Source organism: Sminthopsis crassicaudata, chromosome 3 (assembly GCF_048593235.1).
Source record: "Sminthopsis crassicaudata isolate SCR6 chromosome 3, ASM4859323v1, whole genome shotgun sequence".
Classification (NCBI taxonomy): Eukaryota; Metazoa; Chordata; class Mammalia; order Dasyuromorphia; family Dasyuridae; genus Sminthopsis; species Sminthopsis crassicaudata.
The window spans coordinates 148657571-148679358 of NC_133619.1; the positions used below are offsets into that span (position 1 = coordinate 148657571).

General features: G+C 32.0%; 1 protein-coding gene across 4 annotated transcripts in view; it reads left to right on the top strand.

Moving 5' to 3' along the window:
• DNAJC3 (DnaJ heat shock protein family (Hsp40) member C3) overlaps positions 1–21788 on the top strand; it is a 90141-nt gene that overhangs the window by 46869 nt on the left and 21484 nt on the right. For all 4 annotated transcript variants that reach the window (XM_074299371.1, XM_074299368.1, XM_074299370.1 and 1 more), the window contains 2 exons: positions 1844–1968; positions 5743–5817. In XM_074299371.1, coding sequence (XP_074155472.1) covers positions 1844–1968; positions 5743–5817 — 200 coding nt within the window. The remainder of the gene's footprint in view (positions 1–1843; positions 1969–5742; positions 5818–21788) is intronic.

Sequence of the window (21788 nt, forward strand, 5' to 3'; positions counted from 1 at the left end):
TTCTTGTGTTCCCTATAAAAATTTTGTTTCCTTTTAGGCTCTCACTTCCTTTGGTTGTCATTATATCTGCTTGGGGGCAATATAGTACTCTTTCAGATGATCTAGTTTGCTGTTTATAGGCACTTGGATTGAGACACCAGACAATTTGTTACCATTATGTAAAGAATAAGATTAAATAAATTTTGAGGGTCTAATGACTTCTTATTAGTAAAGTGCTTATTCTTTAGCACATGGACTCAGTAATCTTTGCGTTGGTGGTTTAGAGTAGTTTCCCCCTTAATTCTGGTTCTCGATTGTGATCCAGATGAAGTAGGTGAGTAAGTGATATTTAAATAAATTAGGTATTAATATTTAATATTAATATGTAAGGATATAAATGCACCCACTAGTTACTGTTCTTCCTAATCAGTAGTCCAGGGCACATAGAAAATGCATTCAGCTTGTTATCCTGATGCTAAAAAAAAAACTCAAACAAACAAAAATAAGATAATGTTTAGTCTGGCAATATTTTTCTTTCTTTCTATTTTTTCTTTTCTTTTTTCTTCTTATAAAAATTTAGTCTTTCACAAAATGACTTTGAGTCTTAGCATAATTACAGCAGTCAGAAATAAGCTGGACCAGTAGCAGTTTTGCTCCTTGGTAAGCCAATTACTTTCATCCAATCACTTAACCTTTCTGAGCATAATACATAGCCCCCAGCCCCTAGCCTCACCTACTAACAGTCTAGTCTTAAAGTAAAAAAAAAAATTTAAAAGATATGTGAAACAACTTTGGACATTATAATGCATTATATAAAAGCTATATATGTATATCTATCTATATATATCTTTTTTATATGTATATGTATATATATATATATATATACATAAAACATACTACATATACATAAACAATATATAAAAACTTAGAGCATGTTTGAAATTATTAACTAAAAATATGCAAATAAAAACCATTTTTGTGTGATGAAAATGTAATCTTTTAACAGTTATCCTAAAAAGAATAAGAGATACATTTACTCCTAGAAAAAAATACTTATGCCCATTGCTGCTATTTCCTTTCTCCCCACTGACTTCTCAACTCCTTGCAATCTGGCTTCTGATCTAACTACTTAACTAAAATGGTTATCTCAAAGTTTAATAACATTATTTTAATTGCTAAATCTGATGGTATTTTGTGAAGACTGAGTTAGCACCCTGGATACCTTAGAATCAGCCAGAGTCAGGAAAAGCAAAAGTCCTTGGTCTTTATTCTTGGTCTCTAGGGATAGAAGTGCCTGCCAGCAAATTATTTGAGTACTCTGCTGGGTTAATAAAAGGAAGAAAAAATTTTTTTAAATTGGAATGGTGCTAAATACCTTGATTGACAGTTGAATAATCTCTGTAATATACATTATTCAAACTCTTTTATAAAGAGACTTTTCTTTCCTTAAACTTGGAACTTTTAATTAGCACCCCTGCTCCTGATGTCCTTTTTTTCTTCTGAATAGAAAGGGTGAAGGTTAATTGTAGCATGTGGAGGGTGGACATTGGAGACCTTCTTGATCCTCTTCTAGAGGACAAAGAGGACTTTCTGAGAAGTAATCTCATCCTCTCCCACTTGGCTCCTTTCCTAGGTTTTAAATCTTTCATTTTTGCATATTTTGCATTGTACAAGATAAAGTCATCTATGAAATGCTCAGCTATCTACATGCCCCAGACTCTACCTATTCCTAAAGATGAAAGCTTGTTATGGCATCTTTTTCAGTAAATGTGTAAGCCCTTAAAATTGTAGTTGCTCAGTTTTTATTGGAGAATGAATCTATTGTGAAATAAATTATTTGCATTTATATTACATTTATTTGTAGATGGTGATCCAGATAACTATATTGCCTACTATCGAAGAGCAACTGTTTATTTAGCCATGGGCAAATCTAAAGCAGCAATTCCTGACCTAAGTAAAGTGGTTGAATTGAAGACTGATTTTACAGCAGTAAGTATAAGCCCTAACTTTGTTAAGAAAATGCAGCCTTTTAATTATTTTTTCTTTATGTATTACAAGAATTTTTGTATGTAACGTTCAGTGTAATATTAGGATGTATAATTTAAGCTGTTTAATAAGAAGCTTGAGATTGATCCAGGATTTTCTTTTTCTTGGTAAGGAGCTATATATATATATATATATATATATTTCCCTCCCTCCCCCAAGGCTGGAGTTAAGTGACTTGCCCAGGGTCACACAGCTAGGAAGTGTTAAGTGTCTGAGACCAGATTTGAACTGGAGTCCTCCTGAATTCAGGGCTGGTGCTCTATCCACTGCTCCACCTAGCTTCCCCAAGGAGCTATATTTCAGAGATGCCTGTTTTACATAATTTGTCAGCATGATACTTTGTGCTTTTGTACCTAGAGAATAATTTCAGGGGGGGCAGAGCCAAAATGGTGGAATAGATATACGCGAACTTCTAACATTGTGTAAATCTTACTCTCATCAGAGCAAGCTCAAAGAGTAAATAATTGACATAAAAAGAAAAGAGTAATAAGGGAAGGGTAATAAAAAAAAAAGAGAGAGAGAGAATAATTTCAGGAAAAATGAATCAAAAGGAAAAAAAGCAATGGGGACCGTGAAGTCTCTGACCTGGGCTAGAGTATTCAGGAGGGAGGACATGCCCTCCTTCCCAACTTTCTGATCTCTGGCCTATGAATATAAGGGGGTGAAAGCTTGCAGGAAAAAAATGAAGTGCTGAGCTAATATTTTTTATTATTATAGCTTTTTATTTCTAAAACATATGCCTGGATAATTTTTCAACATTGATCCTTGCAAAACTTTCTGCTCCAAATTTTCCCCTTCTTCCCCCCCCCCCCCCATCTCCTTCCCTAGATGCCAGGTAGTCCAACACATGTTAAATATGTTAAAATAGTATTTTTCTAACAAAAGTTCGTTCTTCTGAGCCTCAGTTGACCAGTCATGAAGAATTAGCTCTAATATCTGAAACTCAGCCAGTAAGGTTCTTGGGGCCATCCTGATTAAAGTCTTTTCTGATCAGCACTCTGATTTCAAAAGACAGGAGGGCAAGAACTTTTAAATAAATGTAAAGAAAGTACAGGCGGTTGAAGGGAGAGACAAAATTGTTTTTTAAAAGATATTTGTGCAATTAATCTTTGAAAATGTTGGCAAGTGTGACATTTTTAATTGGAAGAAATATTTAAAGCTTCATCTGTGATCCTTTAAGTGTGATTTTTAGAAAAAGAAATGGAAGATGTTAATAATTCCATTTGCTAGAGATAAAGGCAACTAACAGAAATTTTATAGCATTGAAAATAAAAATAAAAAACTTTTCAGATATTCTTGGTATAAAAACCAACTATTGTTGCACATATTCTTAGGTTAGATTATTTTCCTAGACAGTTTCCTTAATTTCATGATTTAAAAAAAAATGTGTTGCTATTTTTTTTTTTATAGTAGACTATTATGTATTTTGGTAGTGAAAATTTTCAAGTTTTAATAGGCTATTGATAGACTTTATCATTTGGCATGAAAATGAGACAGAAGTGCATATATTCTTAGAAGAATGGCTTTGGGGTAAAGAGAATGGCAAGAAAATAAATGGATAGTGGTGAAGAGAGCAGGCTCTTTGAAAGCTTACCCATTGTCCTTCTAGAACCAGGATTACAGGCCTGGTCTTTACTCCTTTAGCTGATAATCTCCTAGATACTTGAAGGCAGTTTTCATGTTTTGCTTTTAAGTCTTCCCTTTTCCAGTATAAACATCCCCAGTTCCCTCAACTAATTCTGTATCTGACATGGCCTTAAGGCTCTGGCCTGGTTGTCTTCTATTAGGTGACAAGTCCTTCTTTGATTTGAGTCCTTAAACTTGGATGGAAAGGAAAAAGTGTGTGTGTGTGTGTGTGTGTGTGTGTGTGTGTGTGTGTGTGTGTGTGTGTGTGTGTGTGTGTATACATACATACAGGTAATTTATTTTATAATCTTATGTATTGTATTTATTTAAAAGCATTTTGAGAATTCCATAGGGCTTCCCCAGATTGCTAAAAAGGTCCATTAATCTTTAAGAATCTCTGTCCTAGACGTTCCCCCAACTTCCTTGCTAAAATTCCTTATCCAGAACTGATCATAATGTTCTATGCAGGTCTGACTCTTGTAAAGCCTGGGGGATTTGTTGCTCCTCTCATTTTGAATATTGTACCTTTCTCAATAGAGGTTGAATCACTTTTGGTTTTTGGCTACCAATTTATACAGGCCATTATACTCACAGATGTTTCTCACAATGACTTTTGTTTGCCTGTGGTTTTATATTATGTAATTGTGTAGTTATTTTTTTGATCCCAAATGTAGGATTTAACATATTTTTATACAGATTCCTTTTTAAAGTGATTAGGCAAAAAAAACAACAACCCTGAAGAATTATTTAATAATATAAAACTTTTAAAGGAGGCATATGAATCATAGTTTCAAATTAACCTTTTCAATTTTAGTTATCTCACTTAGAGCAAAAGCCATTGTAGCTCAGAATTATATATAGTTGTAATTATATATGGACTAAGACGATGGTCTATGAATTTTTTGGATTATAAACACCATGAGTGACAAGATTTTGAGTGCATATTTATTTATGTGTACTTACGTACAAATAATTAAATATATTGTAAAATAAGACATTTGACCAAAAACACACAAAAAAGAAAATTACCTTGTTAGCTGGACGGATTGGAGACAGGAAAGGCAATGTTTGTAGTTAGGAGAAAGGGAAGAAAAACAGGTTGTTGTTGCCCATTAGGAAAGTTACAGGGTGCTTGGATTGGGGTAAACAGAACTTGTTTAATCTCATGCCCAATTGCAAGGAGCTTGGATCCTGGCAGATAATGATTCCAGGAAGTTTGGGTCCTTCTGTTTCTTGTTTCTTGTTTCTTGTTTTTCTCAAAATTTGACAAATAGTTAATAAGTAAACATATCCCTAGAGAGGGGCTAATCAGTGAGCAAAGAGTAAACATCTTCCTCTAATCCCCCTACTTTTCCCCATCCTGGAATAATATCTCTTTGGACTAACCATTTCCCTGATGCTGCTTGATCTCATTTTGCTTATAGACAATAAAATCTCTTCCTTTGAAAAATCAGTCTGCTGATATTCCTAGCTAAGGAACCTGTTCACCTACTGAATTTCAGCAAGGTGACCAATTAGGAGTACAACAGACAAAGGTGAATGATGAATGCAAGGGATGTTGTACATATGGAAATTACTTGACTAGATGCCTGGGGTGGGGTAAAATGAGTATCAAGGACAATCCTGGGTGTATTATTTAAAATTTTCAAGGAGAACTTTAACTTTGTGTTTTTGTCAGTAATCTGTCAAAAAATATTCATTTTGTGTTTGGTCTGGTTGATTTTTCTAGTTTACCAAGGCTTATTGGGGTATTTCAGAAATACCTGTTTCTAGAAGTTTTAAAAATTCTGAAGTATGTAGCTCTGGAGTGTAGAAGTGAAGATTGAAGTGTGAAAGAATACGTTCTAAAAATTTGAAGAAAATACTAAATTCAATCTCTACTAGTTTTAGATTTGTGACTTTGTAGACTTCTTCAGAACCCAGAAAAGGGTACATAGGTAGTTTAACAAAAAAAAAAAAAAAAAGTATCAAGATGGATTTTGTTTCATTATTTAGTTTAAGAAACTTAAAACCTGTAGGATTTAGTAAGAATTTAGAAATTAAAAACATTTAAGATAACTTCCTTTTTTTTTTTTTTTTTTTTAATTCTAGGCACGATTGCAGAGAGGTCATTTACTACTTAAGCAAGGAAAACTTGATGAAGCAGAAGATGATTTTAAAAAAGTGGTAAGGTTTGATTGAAACTCCTGGTTTGATTGTATAGTTTTTATTTATCATAAACATATAACTAATTCTATGACTTGTAGCCTGTATTAAAAATATTTTTATGGTTACAGAAAAAATTCTAATTTGGTTTCTATATAAATTGATTTTAGACCTGAATAAAGTAATAATTTTGTGATTAAAAAAAAATCACATTTTGAACTTTTAGAAAACCAAGTGTACAAAATATATTGGTTTAATTCAGTATTTGTAGCTGATTCAAGTTTGACCTTCTCTTTATGGGAATTTCAGTGTAAACTGTACCATTTTATGAATTCTGTTTTAGTTTTTTGTCTCATTTTTAAAAGGAGTTTTCAAACACTTAAAAAAAAAAAAACAAAAAAACAACAGCTTTTATGGGTAGCCATTTTCCTTAAAGGTAAGTAATAGTGGAAGTTCTTTAAGTTTATTTTTGGATGTAACTGAATGAAGACGCTATATATACTACCACCAGTTCTTCCCAGGAATCCTTCTGAAAAGACGTTTAAGGAAAGAACTAGCCAGTTATTCATACTAACATTTAATCTGTTTTAGGTATTGCCTCTGCTAACTTGAGGTAGAAGCTGAAAAGGATGTATGAATCTCATTTTCCATTTATCACATGATAAATATTGGTAATTAAAAATACAGATTATGAATTTATTGTTTTTATAATATCAGAATTTTTATTTTAATCATCTAAAAAGAGTTGAAAAATATTTGTATAATTTTGCACAATATTAAAAACAGTGACTCTTATATCATGATCTGATATTGATCATCTTACTATGCTACAAGCTTTTTGAGTCCTATAACTGTATCTTAAGTGCTTAAAAGGATGCAAAGACGAAAAATGTATTATATCTTTTATAAGGATGGACTCAAACATGTTCAGTAAGTATTATATTAATGGTCAAAAGAGCTTTTCAAAACATGAAATTATATATGTATGCATAATTTAGTTTTTAGCTTTAAACAGCAAGAACTCTTTTAAATTAAAAAAATATATATATGTGAAATTCAATCATTGATATGGGATTTTTCCTGGGATGAACATTTTGGTGGCCCAAATATATATCAGTCTTACAAGTGATTTTGTAGCAGTTATACTCTTGCTATTGCTTTCTGAAGACTAGTCTTGCTAGTTATCAGCAGAAATTTTTTTAACAAGAAAATGTGCATGTGCCTTTATAGGCACATTCTGCCCAATGTTCATTGTGTCCTCAAATATAAAATATTGAAGCTTTGTCTTGGTGATAAAGTGTGTGTGTGTGTGTGTGTGTGTGTGTGTGTGTGTGTGTGTGTGTGTGTGTGTGTGTGTTGTGTGTTGTGTGTGGAAAAATGTTCATTTTAAGTGTGGTAACGCTGTTAATTTCCTAGGTTGTTGTTTGTTCTCCATTCTCAGGGAGGAACAATGACATAAAGAAGAATTATTCAAACAAATAGTAGTTTCCATGTTACTGTGGCATTTAATTGAAATATATCAATGACATTTCATATGGTAGAAAATGGCTATGATAATTATTTTCTTGTATATCCTTTTAAAAATGAACAAAATATTTAACCAACATTTATTAGTTCCTTTACAGCCCAAACCACTAATAATAAAACAGAGAAATTTTAGCTGTATAAGCCACTTTTAAAAGGTTCTATGTTAACAGAACATTTTGTTCATTTGTGTTTGTATCTGCAAAAAGATGTCAGTTCAAGTAGTTTTAAAGCAAAAACAAGTATTCAGAAGTCAAGTGTTTTAAAAATGGTTCTCATGACAGTTGTTTCCATGGAAAATGCTTTTATAGAAATACTTAGGTTAATCTGAACCACTTAGTTTGCCTGTGATCAGTATTTTTATGAAAATTGGTCCCAAAATTTAGTACAAGGTTGCTTATAACAGCATTCTTATGGATTTAAGTCCTTTGCTGCTTGAAAAGTAAAATGTGAAAGAATATACCGAATAGCTGTTTTTTGAATGTAATATGATGAAATGAGAAAAAACACAGGAATAAAAATAGGAACTCTGGGTATTAGTCTGGGGCTCCCCTACTAAGTATCTACTTGAATGACTTTGGGGAAGTTACTGCTTCTCTAGATTCATTTTCTTTGAAATGTAAGAATTGAACTAAATAGCTATAAATTTTCTCTTAACTTATAAGATCCTATGATTCCATGAAAAAGATAATTATGAAATCTTAGAATGCAATTCTATTCTTCATCTTTATAGAATATATGTATCTTTTTTATCAATTGGTGATTTATCCAAGTGAATCTAAAGGTTTTACAATAATGGTTCCGCCTTGTGTTTATCAGCTTCCCCAAATATTTCTTACTCTAATTATATCTTCATTGAGCATTGTAGTCTATCAGACAAATATATATAAACATAGTTTATATGATATAATTCCAAAATTTCGCCATTTTTTTTCAGGTCACTGGGGGTTTACCTAAAAATACATAATCAGCTGTTGATTGTCTTTATCAATTTTTTTTTCTTTGTTGAATATTGGTAGTTTTTTCTTTTTCACAGCCTATTTTAGGAGTCTATAGGTTGGAGATCTCATTTCAGTCATCTTTTAAAAATATTGTTGTTCACCAAGCCTCAGGAGATGATCAGTTAGCCTTTTGAAGATCCTATTTTGAGAGTCTCTAGGACATTCAAAGAAAAAAATTCCTCCAAAGCTTTTTTGTAAGCTGGTTAATTAAAAAAAAACCTTAGATCTAATATCTATTTCGGGAGGCCTTTGGGCAGTTTTGTTTTAAAGTAATAGAGATGATTATCTTTCTGTGAAAATCCAAAACAAAATCTAGACATTTCTTCAATAATTCATTTTGGTATTTAGCAACAGTTAATTGACTTTTATCTTAAGTGCCACAGATTGCCAACTTAATTTCAGTTTTATATGTTTTGTTTCTTTTTGATTTCTCTTTGTGTAGAAAACACAATGGAACATATTTAATAAAATCCTTGGCAATTAAAATTTTTGATTACTTTTTATATCTTTGAGCAAATTTTGTTACTCAAATAAGCTCATTATGGGTAAAGGAACCATTTATTAGAAAGATGACAATGGATGCAGTCATAACTTAACAATATTTTTCCATTTTATGAAAAAAAAACTAAATATTTCTCTACATTGATCATTTTCAGAGACCTGATAGAAATAAAAATTAAACTGACATAAGACCACTAGATGTCAGCAGAATCTTAATCATTTTGTTCATCTGACTTTGTTTCTAATGCAGAAAATGTACATAGGATCATAGGATTTTTTGAGTTGTGAGAGTTTTCGGAGGACATCTCATTCAATCCCCAGAAGTACTAAGCCAGAGAGAGAGGTTAAATGATTAGCCCACAGTTGTACAACTCAGTAGAAGAGTTGGGATATGAATTCAGACTGGGCTTCTGATCCCAAATCCAGTATTCTTTATATTGTACTGTGCTGCCTTTCATGGACTTGAAATAGTCTGAACAGCAGGAGTCAGTATTTCTCAAGTTGCTACAAAAAGGTTCAGGCAACACTGAAGTCATTTGAGGACTCATCAGAAAGATCCCTCAACAAGCAAAAAAATCGTATAGAGGATAGAGTTGGGATTGTTACTTACCTTCAATTTACTTTTGGCATTATATTTTATTTATTTCATTAATTTTCCAACTCCTTTATAGGAATTCTTTTCTGACCATATAACCCTTGATGCAACTTGTACAGTTGAATTTTTAAACCTGAGTAAAGGACTTTACTCTATTTAAATTTCATGTTCTTTGATTTGGATTATCATTATAAGCTTCCTAAAATTTTTGGATCCCACCTCTGTCATCCAGGACATAGATTGTACCTTTGTAGATTTATATCTTCTATGTTTTTGATGATTATTACATGTATTACATCATTATGTTATTACATCATTACATAATTACATTATTACATCGTTAATAAGAATGAGTATTATAGGGACAAGGATAGGTCCCCGAGCTTTCTCTCAAGATTGACTTTTTAAAAATGAATATTTTCTGGATATAATCTTCAAATAATTTTTTGTTTTGCTCCATCTCATTTATAAAGATCTTATAATAGTTTTTTGTCAGTTGCTTTGTTGAATTTCATATATGCTATGACTGCAATATGATCCTGTTTTGCCAAAATTTCTAGTAGCTATTAAAAATAAGAAATTATTTCTTATTGATGAATCCATGCTCACTGCTTATAGCCTGTGAAATTAACTTCTCTTGATTTTTGTGCCTCCCTGTGCCTTGTTGGCCTCTTTTGCTGGATCTTCATTCGGAGTATGCCTACTGATTTTTGTGTCCCCTAAATAAGCTCTGTACCGGGCCTTCTTTTTTTCACTGCATATTCTCTCTTGCTTGGTGATTTCTTTAGCTTCCAGGGCTTCAATTATCATCGCTATAAAAATCATTCCCAGATCTACATATCCAGCCTTGTCTTTCCTGATCTCTTAGTTCATCATGAACTGTCTATCAAGACATTTAGACTAAAATGGATATTTCTCAGCTATTTCATATTTGTTATTTCACATTCAGTATTTCATGAACAATTCATCATTATCCTTCCTCTAACACTTTCCCAAATTTTGTTATTATGGTGAATGCCACTGTCAGTGTCATTCCTGTCCTCTCCTTATTCTTCTCAATTACTCCAAATATTCACTTAGTTGCCAAATCTTGGTAGTTTTCTTTTGCCACAGTGTTCTTGTATATGTCTTATGTCTTATCTCTCAACTCATGCAAACATTATTCTAGTTCAGGTCCTCAATATATCCTGGTTAGACTAATGCTATTACATTTTCTGTCTGTGTTTAGAATGTAAGCTTCTTGAGCACAGGAATGGCTTTTACTTTGTATCCTTAGTATATATAGCACATCACTTGGAATATACTAAGCATTTAATGAATACTTATTGGTTAATTGTTACAATTTTCCCCCCAAGTTTTCAAGATCGCTAGGCCATAGATAGTCTGTAGAGTCCATCCTCTCTTTTTCTTTTGGGAAGTTGTTATATTTGAAGTTGTTATGTTACTGAGAAGATGACAAATAACAGTTCACCAGTCATATTTGCATCATCTTTAAAGTACCATAGTGTGTAATTTATCTAGGATAGATTTGTTTAGGTTATGGATCTTCTCACAATTTCAGCAGTCTTGGGCTGAATTCCTCTTATTTTCTGTCAAGATTATTCTTTTATACAAAGAAAATGGATGCAAAAAGTAGTTAAGTAGTGTTACTTTTTGTTTTGTAATACTTTCATGCCCACTTTGAGAAGACTCTTACCTAACTTCGTTTTTCTTTTGCCTCTAGTGTAGCTAAAACTCAGAATACTTAACCCTCAGCTCTTTCAGGACTTTGACATTATTTTTACAGGCCTGTGAGTGTAAAGAATAATGCTATTATAATTATTGTATAATATTGAAATTATTATTATGTAGCTCTTTAAACGTTGCCAAGTATTTTCATCTCAGTAATACTGTTCAGTAACTAGTCCAGGTAGCATTGTTCTCCTGTGATAGGTTCTGAAACAGATTCTAGGAGATTTTATTTTAGCCAGAACTGTACAGCTAGCTAATAAGTATCTATAAAGTGGGATTCAAATGAAGATCTGTAAACTTCGAGTCCAGATCTCTTTTCACTATGCCACAATGAGGAAAATAAAAGAAATTAATGCAGCCACCACCCTGGACCTAGTTGTTCCCAACAAGAAAAAATCTAATTGGTGAAGTGACGTTAGAAACTCTAAACAAAGTGACCATTTATTTCACCATGGAATTAATGATGGCCAAAGAAAAGGATGCCAGATATTATTTGACTTGTGCTGTAGCCTTTAAGTATTTTTTGGGGGGGGTAGGGAATGAAAGTTTGAATCCTCTAGCCATGTACATAGATTGGCACATTGAATAGACTTATGTGCTAGAGAGTTTTATTTCCATTTAAAAAGAAAAACCCAGGATAAAATCATATAACTTTTTTGAAATAATACCCTTAAATAGAACTGAGATGAAAATAGTTGTCCAAATAGAATAGAATTTATTATTCTGAGAGCCTTACTTTCATAGGACACTAGGCATTTAGAAAAATGATTTAGATAGAATTAAATAGAATATCAAATCCTCTTTCAGTTCTTTGTTGCATGAGTAGATCTTAACTATATTTCTTAATGGAAGGATGGAATTGTGAAATACAATTGAAGTTGCAGCTCTTAGAATAAAATATAACTAAAAAAAAATATAAAAAAAAATAACTAAAATACCCTTTCCATTGAGTTAAAGAGCTGTTTGGGATAAATCAATTTGCAATTTCATTCCTAATTAATTATTCAATTAGCACGAATTTGTTAAGCACATTTAAGTTCCTGACAACATATACACAAAGTTAGGATGTACAAAATAAAGTAAATTTTTCTTTTTGGGTGGTAGAGGAAGGAAGGAATGAGACCCCAGATGTTGAAAATCATGAAAGACCTCATGTATGAGAGGATGTTTGAATTGGCATTGAATTTTATCTTAGTGCTAATAAAGAGCCAGTGGAATTTATTAAGCAGGATTGTGACATGGTCTGGATTGTGCTTTAGGATTATTTTGGCACTAAATTAGGTGAAGGAGGTTGGATTAAAGGTAATTGTGTGACTTAAGGCACAGAGCTCAAATAGGAGAATAATTTCTGTAGTCTAGGTGAACAATTGTGAGATCCTGTTTTTTTTGATTGAAAAGAAAGGCATGGAGATAGAAATGAACAAAGGGTGACAATTGATTTGCTACACGGGATAAGGGAGAATGATGAGTAGAAAATAATGGCAGAGATTGTGAATCTGGTGTAATAGAAGGATAGTGGTAATCCTGACAAGAACAAGAAGTTCAGAAGAATGATGGATATTTGGGAAAAGATAATGAGTTTTATTTTGGCTATGTTGAGGTTGAGATGCCTGTGGAACATTAACTCCAGTATGTCTGTAGGCTTTTGTTGCTGTATTGTTCACGTTGGACTTAAATTTGGAAGGGAGACAAGCTGTTTACATTTGGAAAAGATACTAAAAGAATTTTGGGCTGCTTGAATAAAGGCAGACTACTTAAATCCTGTGTACCTACTCCAGTAAAAACCAAAAATTTGTATTATGCTGAATAATGATTAGGAAATCCAATGAGAAACTACACTAAGTGACTTATACCTCAGAAGTCCATTAAAAAAACCATCCACAACCCATGAAGGGAAGAACTCATGAACTGTCAGCAAGTTAACTCTAAGCATGATCAGGAAAACATATAGCTTGAAGGAACTTCTGGCCAGAAGCAGAAATAGTTGAAGTCCACTTCTCCTCTCAGTCCTTAAAGAGTGGTCAAAAAGATCCAGAATGATATTCTTGGAAATTCTTGGCAGCTTCCTGGTGCCATGTGGCATTGACCAGTACAGTACATGGGGCTATCCCTGGATAATCAAGGTTCTTAGAGACTCTGTGGTTACTAGCATTCTCTCTTAAAGGATCCTGAAGATTCAGAACTCTCAACCTCAAATATAGGGAGAGCCTAACCCTGAAAGGTAGAGGTCAACACAGTAGCACATGTGAGTATAGGTGAAAGCAAGAGGGGTCAACTATTCCACCCAAAGTATAACAGGAGGAAGAGTTTGGCCCTGGAAAAAAGCCATAATTCAGAAACTAAAGCTGTAGAGATAAGCAGACCAAAAATGATCTTGGACAATATTTTAAAAAAACAAAGTGGTAGATGAAGAGATAGATATTCCAAAAAGAATGAGAAAGTAACTTTTGTAACAACTACATGCTGAAGCCTAAAGAGGGAAAAATTGTTTTTGGCAAGGTTTACATGAATACTTAGAAGAATTGAAGCAAGAGATAAAAAATGAAATAAAAATTCTGTGGGTGTGAATTAGAAGGAAAATAAATGGCTTAGAAGAGAAAGTGTTAGTTTTGGCTGAGGAAAACTCTGAAAATTAGATTGTAACAAACATTTACTTCATGAGATTATAATGATTATTAGAACAAAATCAAAAGATTGAAGAAATAAAAATGCAATGTAAAATTTTTCATAGAAGAAAAAATGAGTAAAAGGTCTAAGGAAATTGTTTTTAAAGGAGGAAATATCTATATGAACAAAATGCTTCAATTTATTAATAATTAGGAAAACACAAATGAAAGGATCTCAGGTTTTGCCTCATATACACTGGATTGGCAAGGATGTAAAAAAAAAAAACAACCCAAATATTGGAGGGTCTGTGAAAAAATAGACATATTGTTGCACTGTTGGTAGAACTATGAATGGGTTCAACCATTTTGGAAATCAGTTTGGAATTTTGTGGTGAAAAAAAAAAAAACCTGGAAACTAACAGGGTACTCATCAGTTGGGGAATAATTAAACATATTGTGGGATTTAAATGTAAGGTAATATTATTGTCATGTAAGAAATGAGGAAAAAGTTTGTTTCAAGGAATTATATGAATTAATGCAGAGTGAACTGAGTAGAAACAATAATTTGTATTTTAACAGTGCTATTGTAAAAATGAACAATTCCTCCCCTCCCCCTAAGGCTGGGTTAAGTGACTTGCCCAGGGTCACACAGCTAGGAAGTGTTAAAGTGTCTGAGACCAGATTTGAACTGGAGTCCTCCTGAATTCACCTAGCTGCCCCCAAAATGAACAATTTTGAAAAAACTTTTGTTCAACTAAATGATCAGTCACAGTTTCAGAGGACTGATTCAAGAGGATGCTGTTTGTGGATGAATGTGCAAAAATAAATGTTTTTAGACTTGAGATTTTTCTTATTGTTGTGTTTATATGATTCATGAACTTTTGGTCAAAAGAAGAAGAAAAAGTATATTTAAGAATTGCTTAAAAATTAAATGGAAGTTATCTGCTATTGATATATTTTGGGATAATATAATAATTGCTAGACTCACTGAAAACAAACAAAAAATCTTGGCCACTTCAAGAAATCCTAAGTGAAATTATGCAAGTACATTGGCATAGCACAAAATAAAGACTCAACCAATCTCCTCTTGGAAAAAAATCTCAAAAGGAAACAACTCTTAAGAATGGCTTAGCCAAATCCAGAAATCCTTCATCAGGAAAAAAAAAAAATACTGTGTACATCCAGAAAGAGGTATTTCAAGTGATAAGGAACCACAATCAGGATTACATAAAACCTGGTAACTTCTGTTTTACATGAGAGATCTTGTAATGAAATATTGCAAAAGACAAATTATTAAAAGGTTTTTAAATCCTTTATGATGATTATTACCCATAGCTGAATATGAACTTTGACATGTAAATTTGAGTGTCTAGAGAAATCTAGAAAGGTAAACTTGAGCAATGGGAAGGAAACTATATAGTGCCAACATTCTAGAAGGCGAAGAAAAAAGAAAGTTTTTAGAGAGTTCAGTGTTTTCTAATGCTTTTATCAATAGAAAGGGAAGGAGAGTTAGTGGAAAGGAGGGAGAAGGGTGAAGAATTTGTTCCTCTTATATTTAGGGTATGAGTATTTTGTATCTGATGAACCTCCTTATCACCTGAAAGAAGACAAAGGAGGATTGATTACTTGGTTTTGCTTGGTTTAGTGCTAGTGAACTGGGAAACAAGTGTATTTGGGAGAAGGATAATGCTGGGAGAAGATAGTTGAAAGCCTTTCTCTCTCTCTCTCTCTCTCTCTCTCTCTCTCTCTCTCTCTCTCTCACACACACACACACACACACACACACACACACACACACAAACATATACTGCAGAGAATTAGATGCTAGAAGCTACTTGACAATTGGGAAAAGACTGAATAAATTATGGCATCTGGTTGGAATATTATTGCATAGTATGATGAGAATTTTAGAGAACCCTGAGCAGTATTAACTCACAATCAAGTAAGCAGAACTAGAATAGTGTGTTCAAGGATTGCAACAGTATAAACAATAAATGATTAAAAAAAGAAACAAAAAAAACTTAACTGATTAGTGTAATGACCAACCATGTCTCCAGAGGACCAGTGATGAACTCATCTCTTTTGAATAAAGCCTCTGTATATTTAGTTTTGCTTTATTATTTAATATGGGGTTTCTTCTCATACTTTTTTATTTGGGGGGCAAAAGAGGAAATTTGGATGGTGATGGTGATGGTAGCGGTAATGATTCCCCCCAAAAAAGGACTGCAGAAACATTTTAAATAAAAAAATAGAAACAGATAATTTTGAATTTCATTGTCTCATATGTATTCCTCATTTAGTCTGATGTGTAGGTGGATATATCCCTTTTTAGTGTTTATGTTAGGATGAGAAGAAGCAGTTTGGGTTTTCATGAAATTGTATTCCCAGTCTCCTACCAGATGGGCATATTTTAAATTTTGCTATGGATTATCTAGAGAAGTAAAAAATATATCTTTACTGTCATGGAGTTTAACTATCTAAATGGGCAATCAAGACATGTTCATACAAAAAGGAAGAATATGATAGATTAAAAATGAAAATGTGTAACCAAAGGCAATGTATTAGTGAAAAACACTACTAGAAATTATGAGGTCTATATTTTGATGACTAGTTCTATCCCTTATGAATTAAGTGATCTATCTTGAACCTTATAACTTCTCAGAGCTCTAATTTTCTTCTGTAAAATAGATCGAATTATATCATTTTGATATTCCTTTCTACTTGTAAAATTCTGAATCTGTTATGAGTCACAGGAGATCAGAGAAAGGAAGAGGTAAAATTTGAGAGAAAAACAGTTGGTAAAAATCTTTTAGTCATTTTGATATCAGGTAATTTTTTTGAATAGAGACTGTATACATGGCTTTCAGTTAATGACAATTTAGCTGTAGCAAAACTTCCTATTTCGCAATATGTTAAGTGGGATATAAAATGAAGAAGCATTTTGCAAACTCGAAGAAGCATTTCAAAATCTTTTCTGAGAAAAAGGCAACTGTTACTCTACTGTAGATAATCCAGGTTTCTTGCCTTTTTTTTTTTTTTTTTTTTTTTTTTTTTATTCTCCACAGTTTACTATAGCCCACCATTTTGGCTACTAAAAGTTGTTAAAGTTAGGAATTTTGTGTGGCACAGAAGGAATTACTCCTTGGTAGTAATTTTGGCAAATTGAGTTGGGGAAAGAGGTTAGAATTTTTCCTTAAAATGAGATTTGAGTAAACTCTTTAGTAGTTATAACAGTATAGGATGACAAATAATTTCTGTAATATATATCAGAACTGCTTTTAGTATCTTAGACATAATGTATTAATTTTTTTTTTTTGTCATAAAAAGAAATTGTAGGAATTGTGGAACAGATTCTTGAGTTTGTAATTATATCTAGCTCATAGTATTGAATATTTGAGGGGGGGAAAAACAGGTCATGGGTGATTGCTTAGTTTATGCTCTGCAATTTTCAATTCTATAAATTATAGTGAAGACTTAGAGTAGTCTGCTGTTCACTAACTAAATGAATAAAGAACTACTTTAATGATTCATCTACAGACAGTGAACTCAGGACCGTTTTTGGATTTCCCCTATTTTAGTGTTCTGTGAGCACATTTGACCCAGGTGCAGTTAATAACTTTAATAACATATGGCTAGCTTCACTTTTTGTTTGTTTTTGTTCTGTGCTACCATCTCCTTTTCCTTCCCTTTCCCCAAGTTTAGTCCAAAGGATTGGCAGTGAAAGTTTTCAGTTCCTCTGCAGAAACTCATTTGTTGTTTGGGTAAGTTTTAGTTTTGACTTCTAGATATAACTCTTTTTCTTTTGAATTTTGCTTTGCGTTGTTTTTATTTAAAGTTAATTAAAAATTATTAAAGCTTTTTATTTTCAAAACATATGCATGGATAATTTTTCAACATTGACCCTTAAAAAACCTTGTGTTCCAAATTTTCCCCTCATTCTTTCCACCTCCTCCCCTAGATAGCAAATAATCCAAAATATGTTAAACATGTTAAAATATATATTAAATCCAATATATGTTACATGTTTATACAATATAGATGTAACTCTTGATGTTCAATTACCTAGGGTAATTGAGGCCAACTTATTTTCCAGATGTTTTTCTGGCAAACTTATTGAGGCCAACTTATTTTCCAGACTTAAAAGAACTCCCATTAACAACAATTTGGTTTCTTTTAATTTGCTTAGTTTTTAAAAGAGCTCCTTTATTAGTAAAATGAAAAGATAGATTTGATTTAAAGGTTATTGTGATATTAGCTGTATATGAGTCTTTATATAGCCTATGTTATGTTTGTAGGAATAAAAGCACACCCTTGTTGAAACAATTGGAATAGATGGAAATTTCTACCTTCTGAAAAATGTTTAGTGAGTCAGTTTCATGGAAGTAATATCAGACTTATTTTCCTAGTCATCTCTTAGGGTCCTTTTATTTTAACAGTAGTAGAATTTGAAAGGAAGTTATGAGTTAACATATGTAAAGCACTTTACAAATCTTAAAGTATTATATAAATGCTTGTTGAATTAAAATAGCATTACACAGAAATTTCTAGTTTTGAGTTATCACTGAGTTTTAAATTCACTAAGGTATAGTTAGGTTTGATTAGAAGCTATGTTAATTAGGTTGTTTACCTTTTCTCAATATTTCTGCAATTGTAACATGTACTCATTTTTATATTTAAAATTCTCAGAATATTGTGGTCAGTTCAGCTCCAATATTATAGCTTTGCTGATGCATAAAGTTTAGAATAAGCCTGTAGGAACCCATTAAGACTTTTAAAAATCAGTTTATAGCTTAATATAATTAAGATAGTAATCAAGCTATATTAAGGCATATTCTTTTAGTACTCTTTTGTAAATGCTCATAATGATATTAATGTATAGTTTTATAGCTTTAGCATAATCTAACCAAAAAGTTTATGACAAATTGTTGAGTGTCACTTTTCTGTGGTAATACATTTTTTCCTTGTATATGTAAAAAACACAAAGGTTTAGTGTAAACTATTTTTTCTGCAGCCCCAACGTAAGTGGTTTGAATTAAAATGATATTGCATGTTTGCATGTGTATATTATGTGTATGATATTGTATAAGCAAAAATAAATGTACTTACAGTACATTCCAGTTATTTGGAATTATTCTAATTTCTGGGTTTCATTGTGAGTAGATTGAAGTAGCAGTTAGATGGTACAATGGATAGAGCACTGCACTTAGAATCAGGAAGACTCACTAATTAGAAGCTATGTTAATTAGATTGTGATCCTGGGCCAGTCCTTCAACCCAATTTGCATCAGTTTTTTCATCTGTAAAATGATCTGGAGCACAAAATAACAAACCATTCCAGTATCTTTATCAAGAAAACCCTGAGATGGATTATGAAGTTGGACATAACAAAAACAATAGATTGAAGTAGTCTAGTTCTCTCCTAGCCTCCTTGTGCCACTAATATTGCCTGCTTTCTTTAATCCACTCTGTCATATTCCAGCCAATAGATTAATCTCTTCTCTACTATTTTTATCTCCTGTTCAAAATCCTGTAGTGGCTTATTTGTATTAATATAAACTTCTTTATCTGAATTTTGGATTTCTCCTAGCTTTTTTAATTATTAAGAATGGTGATAATAATAATGATGATGAAGCAAGGTTTCCAGTCAGGAAGACTAGATTTAAGTATTAAATATGGGTTAAGTATGGGTTAAGTATTTGGTCATAAGCTATGTCTAGGGCAATGTTAGGTAAAAATACTGTATGAAAAAGAAACTTAAAATGAAGTAAAAATGAAGTAAAAATGAAAATTTAAAAATTAACAAATTTGAAGAGAATAATTCTGAACTTTTTCATGTACTCAATTTCTGAGCTTCTAAACTTTTTCTGTGTTGTTTGAAGTTTCTGAAAAATTCCCTCCAAATTCTTATTTAAAGTAATTTCTTATGCCAACCCATGATATATCAAAATAATGACGGGAAAAGTCATGATGTGGAAGGGATAATTGTTTTTCTTACTGAGCAAGAAATTGAATAATAGCCTAGGACTAGATAACATTGTTAAAAAGTTAAAAAGAAGAACCCCTTTTTATCCCTTGGAAGTAGAAATGGAGAAAAGATTAGGTAAATGAAGAGATCTTTTTGTTTGAGATACTCCTATCAGTTTTATCTTAGTTCTGCTCAAGTGGAACTGGAACCAGCCAAGTAGAATTTGTTAATTGTCTACTATGTATAAGACACTTTGTTAAGGAGTGGGATAAAAAGGGGAAGCCATCAAGTTATGAGACCAAGAAATCAAATGTAAAGAATGGAAAAAAATAGAAGAGAATGTAAAACATCTTAGAAAAAAAACAACAGATCTGGAGAACAAGTCAGAAAGAGAAAACCTAAGTATAATTGAACAGTAGTCCAAAAGAAAAAAAAAACTTGCTACAGTAATATAAGAAGTAATCAAAAGGAATTTTCCTGAAGTGATAGAACGAGGGGAAAGTAGAAACAGAAAAAAAAAAAAAAATCCACTGATCATCCACAAAGAAAATCCTTTAAGGAAAACATAGAAATATCATTGCTAAATTTTGAAAACTTCAGATCAAAAAGGAAATTTTATCAGCATTAACATTAATAACCAAAAAAACCCAATTCAAATACGGGAGCTAAAATAAGAATAGCACAGAATTTATCAGCAGCTATTATAAAACATTGCAAGAACTGAAAAACTATATACATATCAGGAATCAAAAAAACTGGGGTTGTGACTGAAAATATATTGGCAAAACAATATAATATTGATTGAAGAGACATTTAATGAACTGTCAGTTTTTCACGATTTTGTCTCAAACAAACCTGAATTCAATAGAATTTAACATGAGCCAACATCAAAGACTAATTTCAAAGGACTCAATAAGAACAATTTGTTTTATATGTAGGAAATGTAAACCATATGTCTAAGATTGACATTAGTAATTGGATAGTATTCCAAAAGAAAGATTAAGATAGAGCTGAGTATGATGTGATTTTAGAAAGTAAAACTGTTTAGGAAAAGGTAAAAATAATAATTGTGCTGTACAAGTGGGGTGCAATAGCAAGAATCCACACAGAGGAATTAGATGGAGGAAGAGGAATGGTCGATCTGAAAACCTACTTGTATTGGGAATGGGTTAAAGAAGAAATGTACATATATGTATATGCATATGTGTTATATATAACACACACATGCACATTGTACATGTACTTTAAGAGTATAGCACCTTTCAAAATCTATAAAGAAATAAGGAGAGGGAATGGGATATAGTAGGATAAACAGATTAATAGGACTAGGATATGATGTGTAGATTAATAGGAATGGGATAAAGAGGGAAGAAGAGAGTGGGGGGAGAAAATAAGGAAGGAATATGAGAGTAGGTGAAGTTAAATAATAGCAAGGCAAGTTAACAGATAGAAGAAGAATTAGCAGTGACAGGAAATAAGAGATATGAACAGAAATAATAACAACGATTAGGAGTAGAATTTATTAGATAAAAAAGTTGGTAGTAGTCATTAATCTTAAACTTAATAAGATAAATCTATGTTATATGTAAACCATATTAATATATTTTGTATTTATGTGTATATGCTTATATATGTGCGTGTATGTATGTATGGTGTGTATGTACACATGGGTGATTATGTATATCTATCTATATATACATAAACATCTGTGTTTAACTGAAACCCACTTGGAAGAGGTGGAGGAGAGGAAAGGGGAAAAAAAGAATAAAGTAAAGAGTGTATAACTGAGAACAAAAGAAAACCCACTAAGAAGCAAAGAAAATATAGCCAGTTCTGGATACATGTCTTCTATTATTATATGTTTTCTTGAAATGAAAATTTGTTGTAACATATTTTTATTCCTCCCTGATATTCTGCTGGGCACATGATATGGTTTTTTTAGTTGCTTTTTTCTTTTTCTATCTTTTCTTATTTTGCATTTGTTTTAAATAAATACATGAACATTTTTTTAAAAATTGAATTAATTTATATTATTCAGACATTTTTTGCCTAAAGGTTAAGCTATCTAAT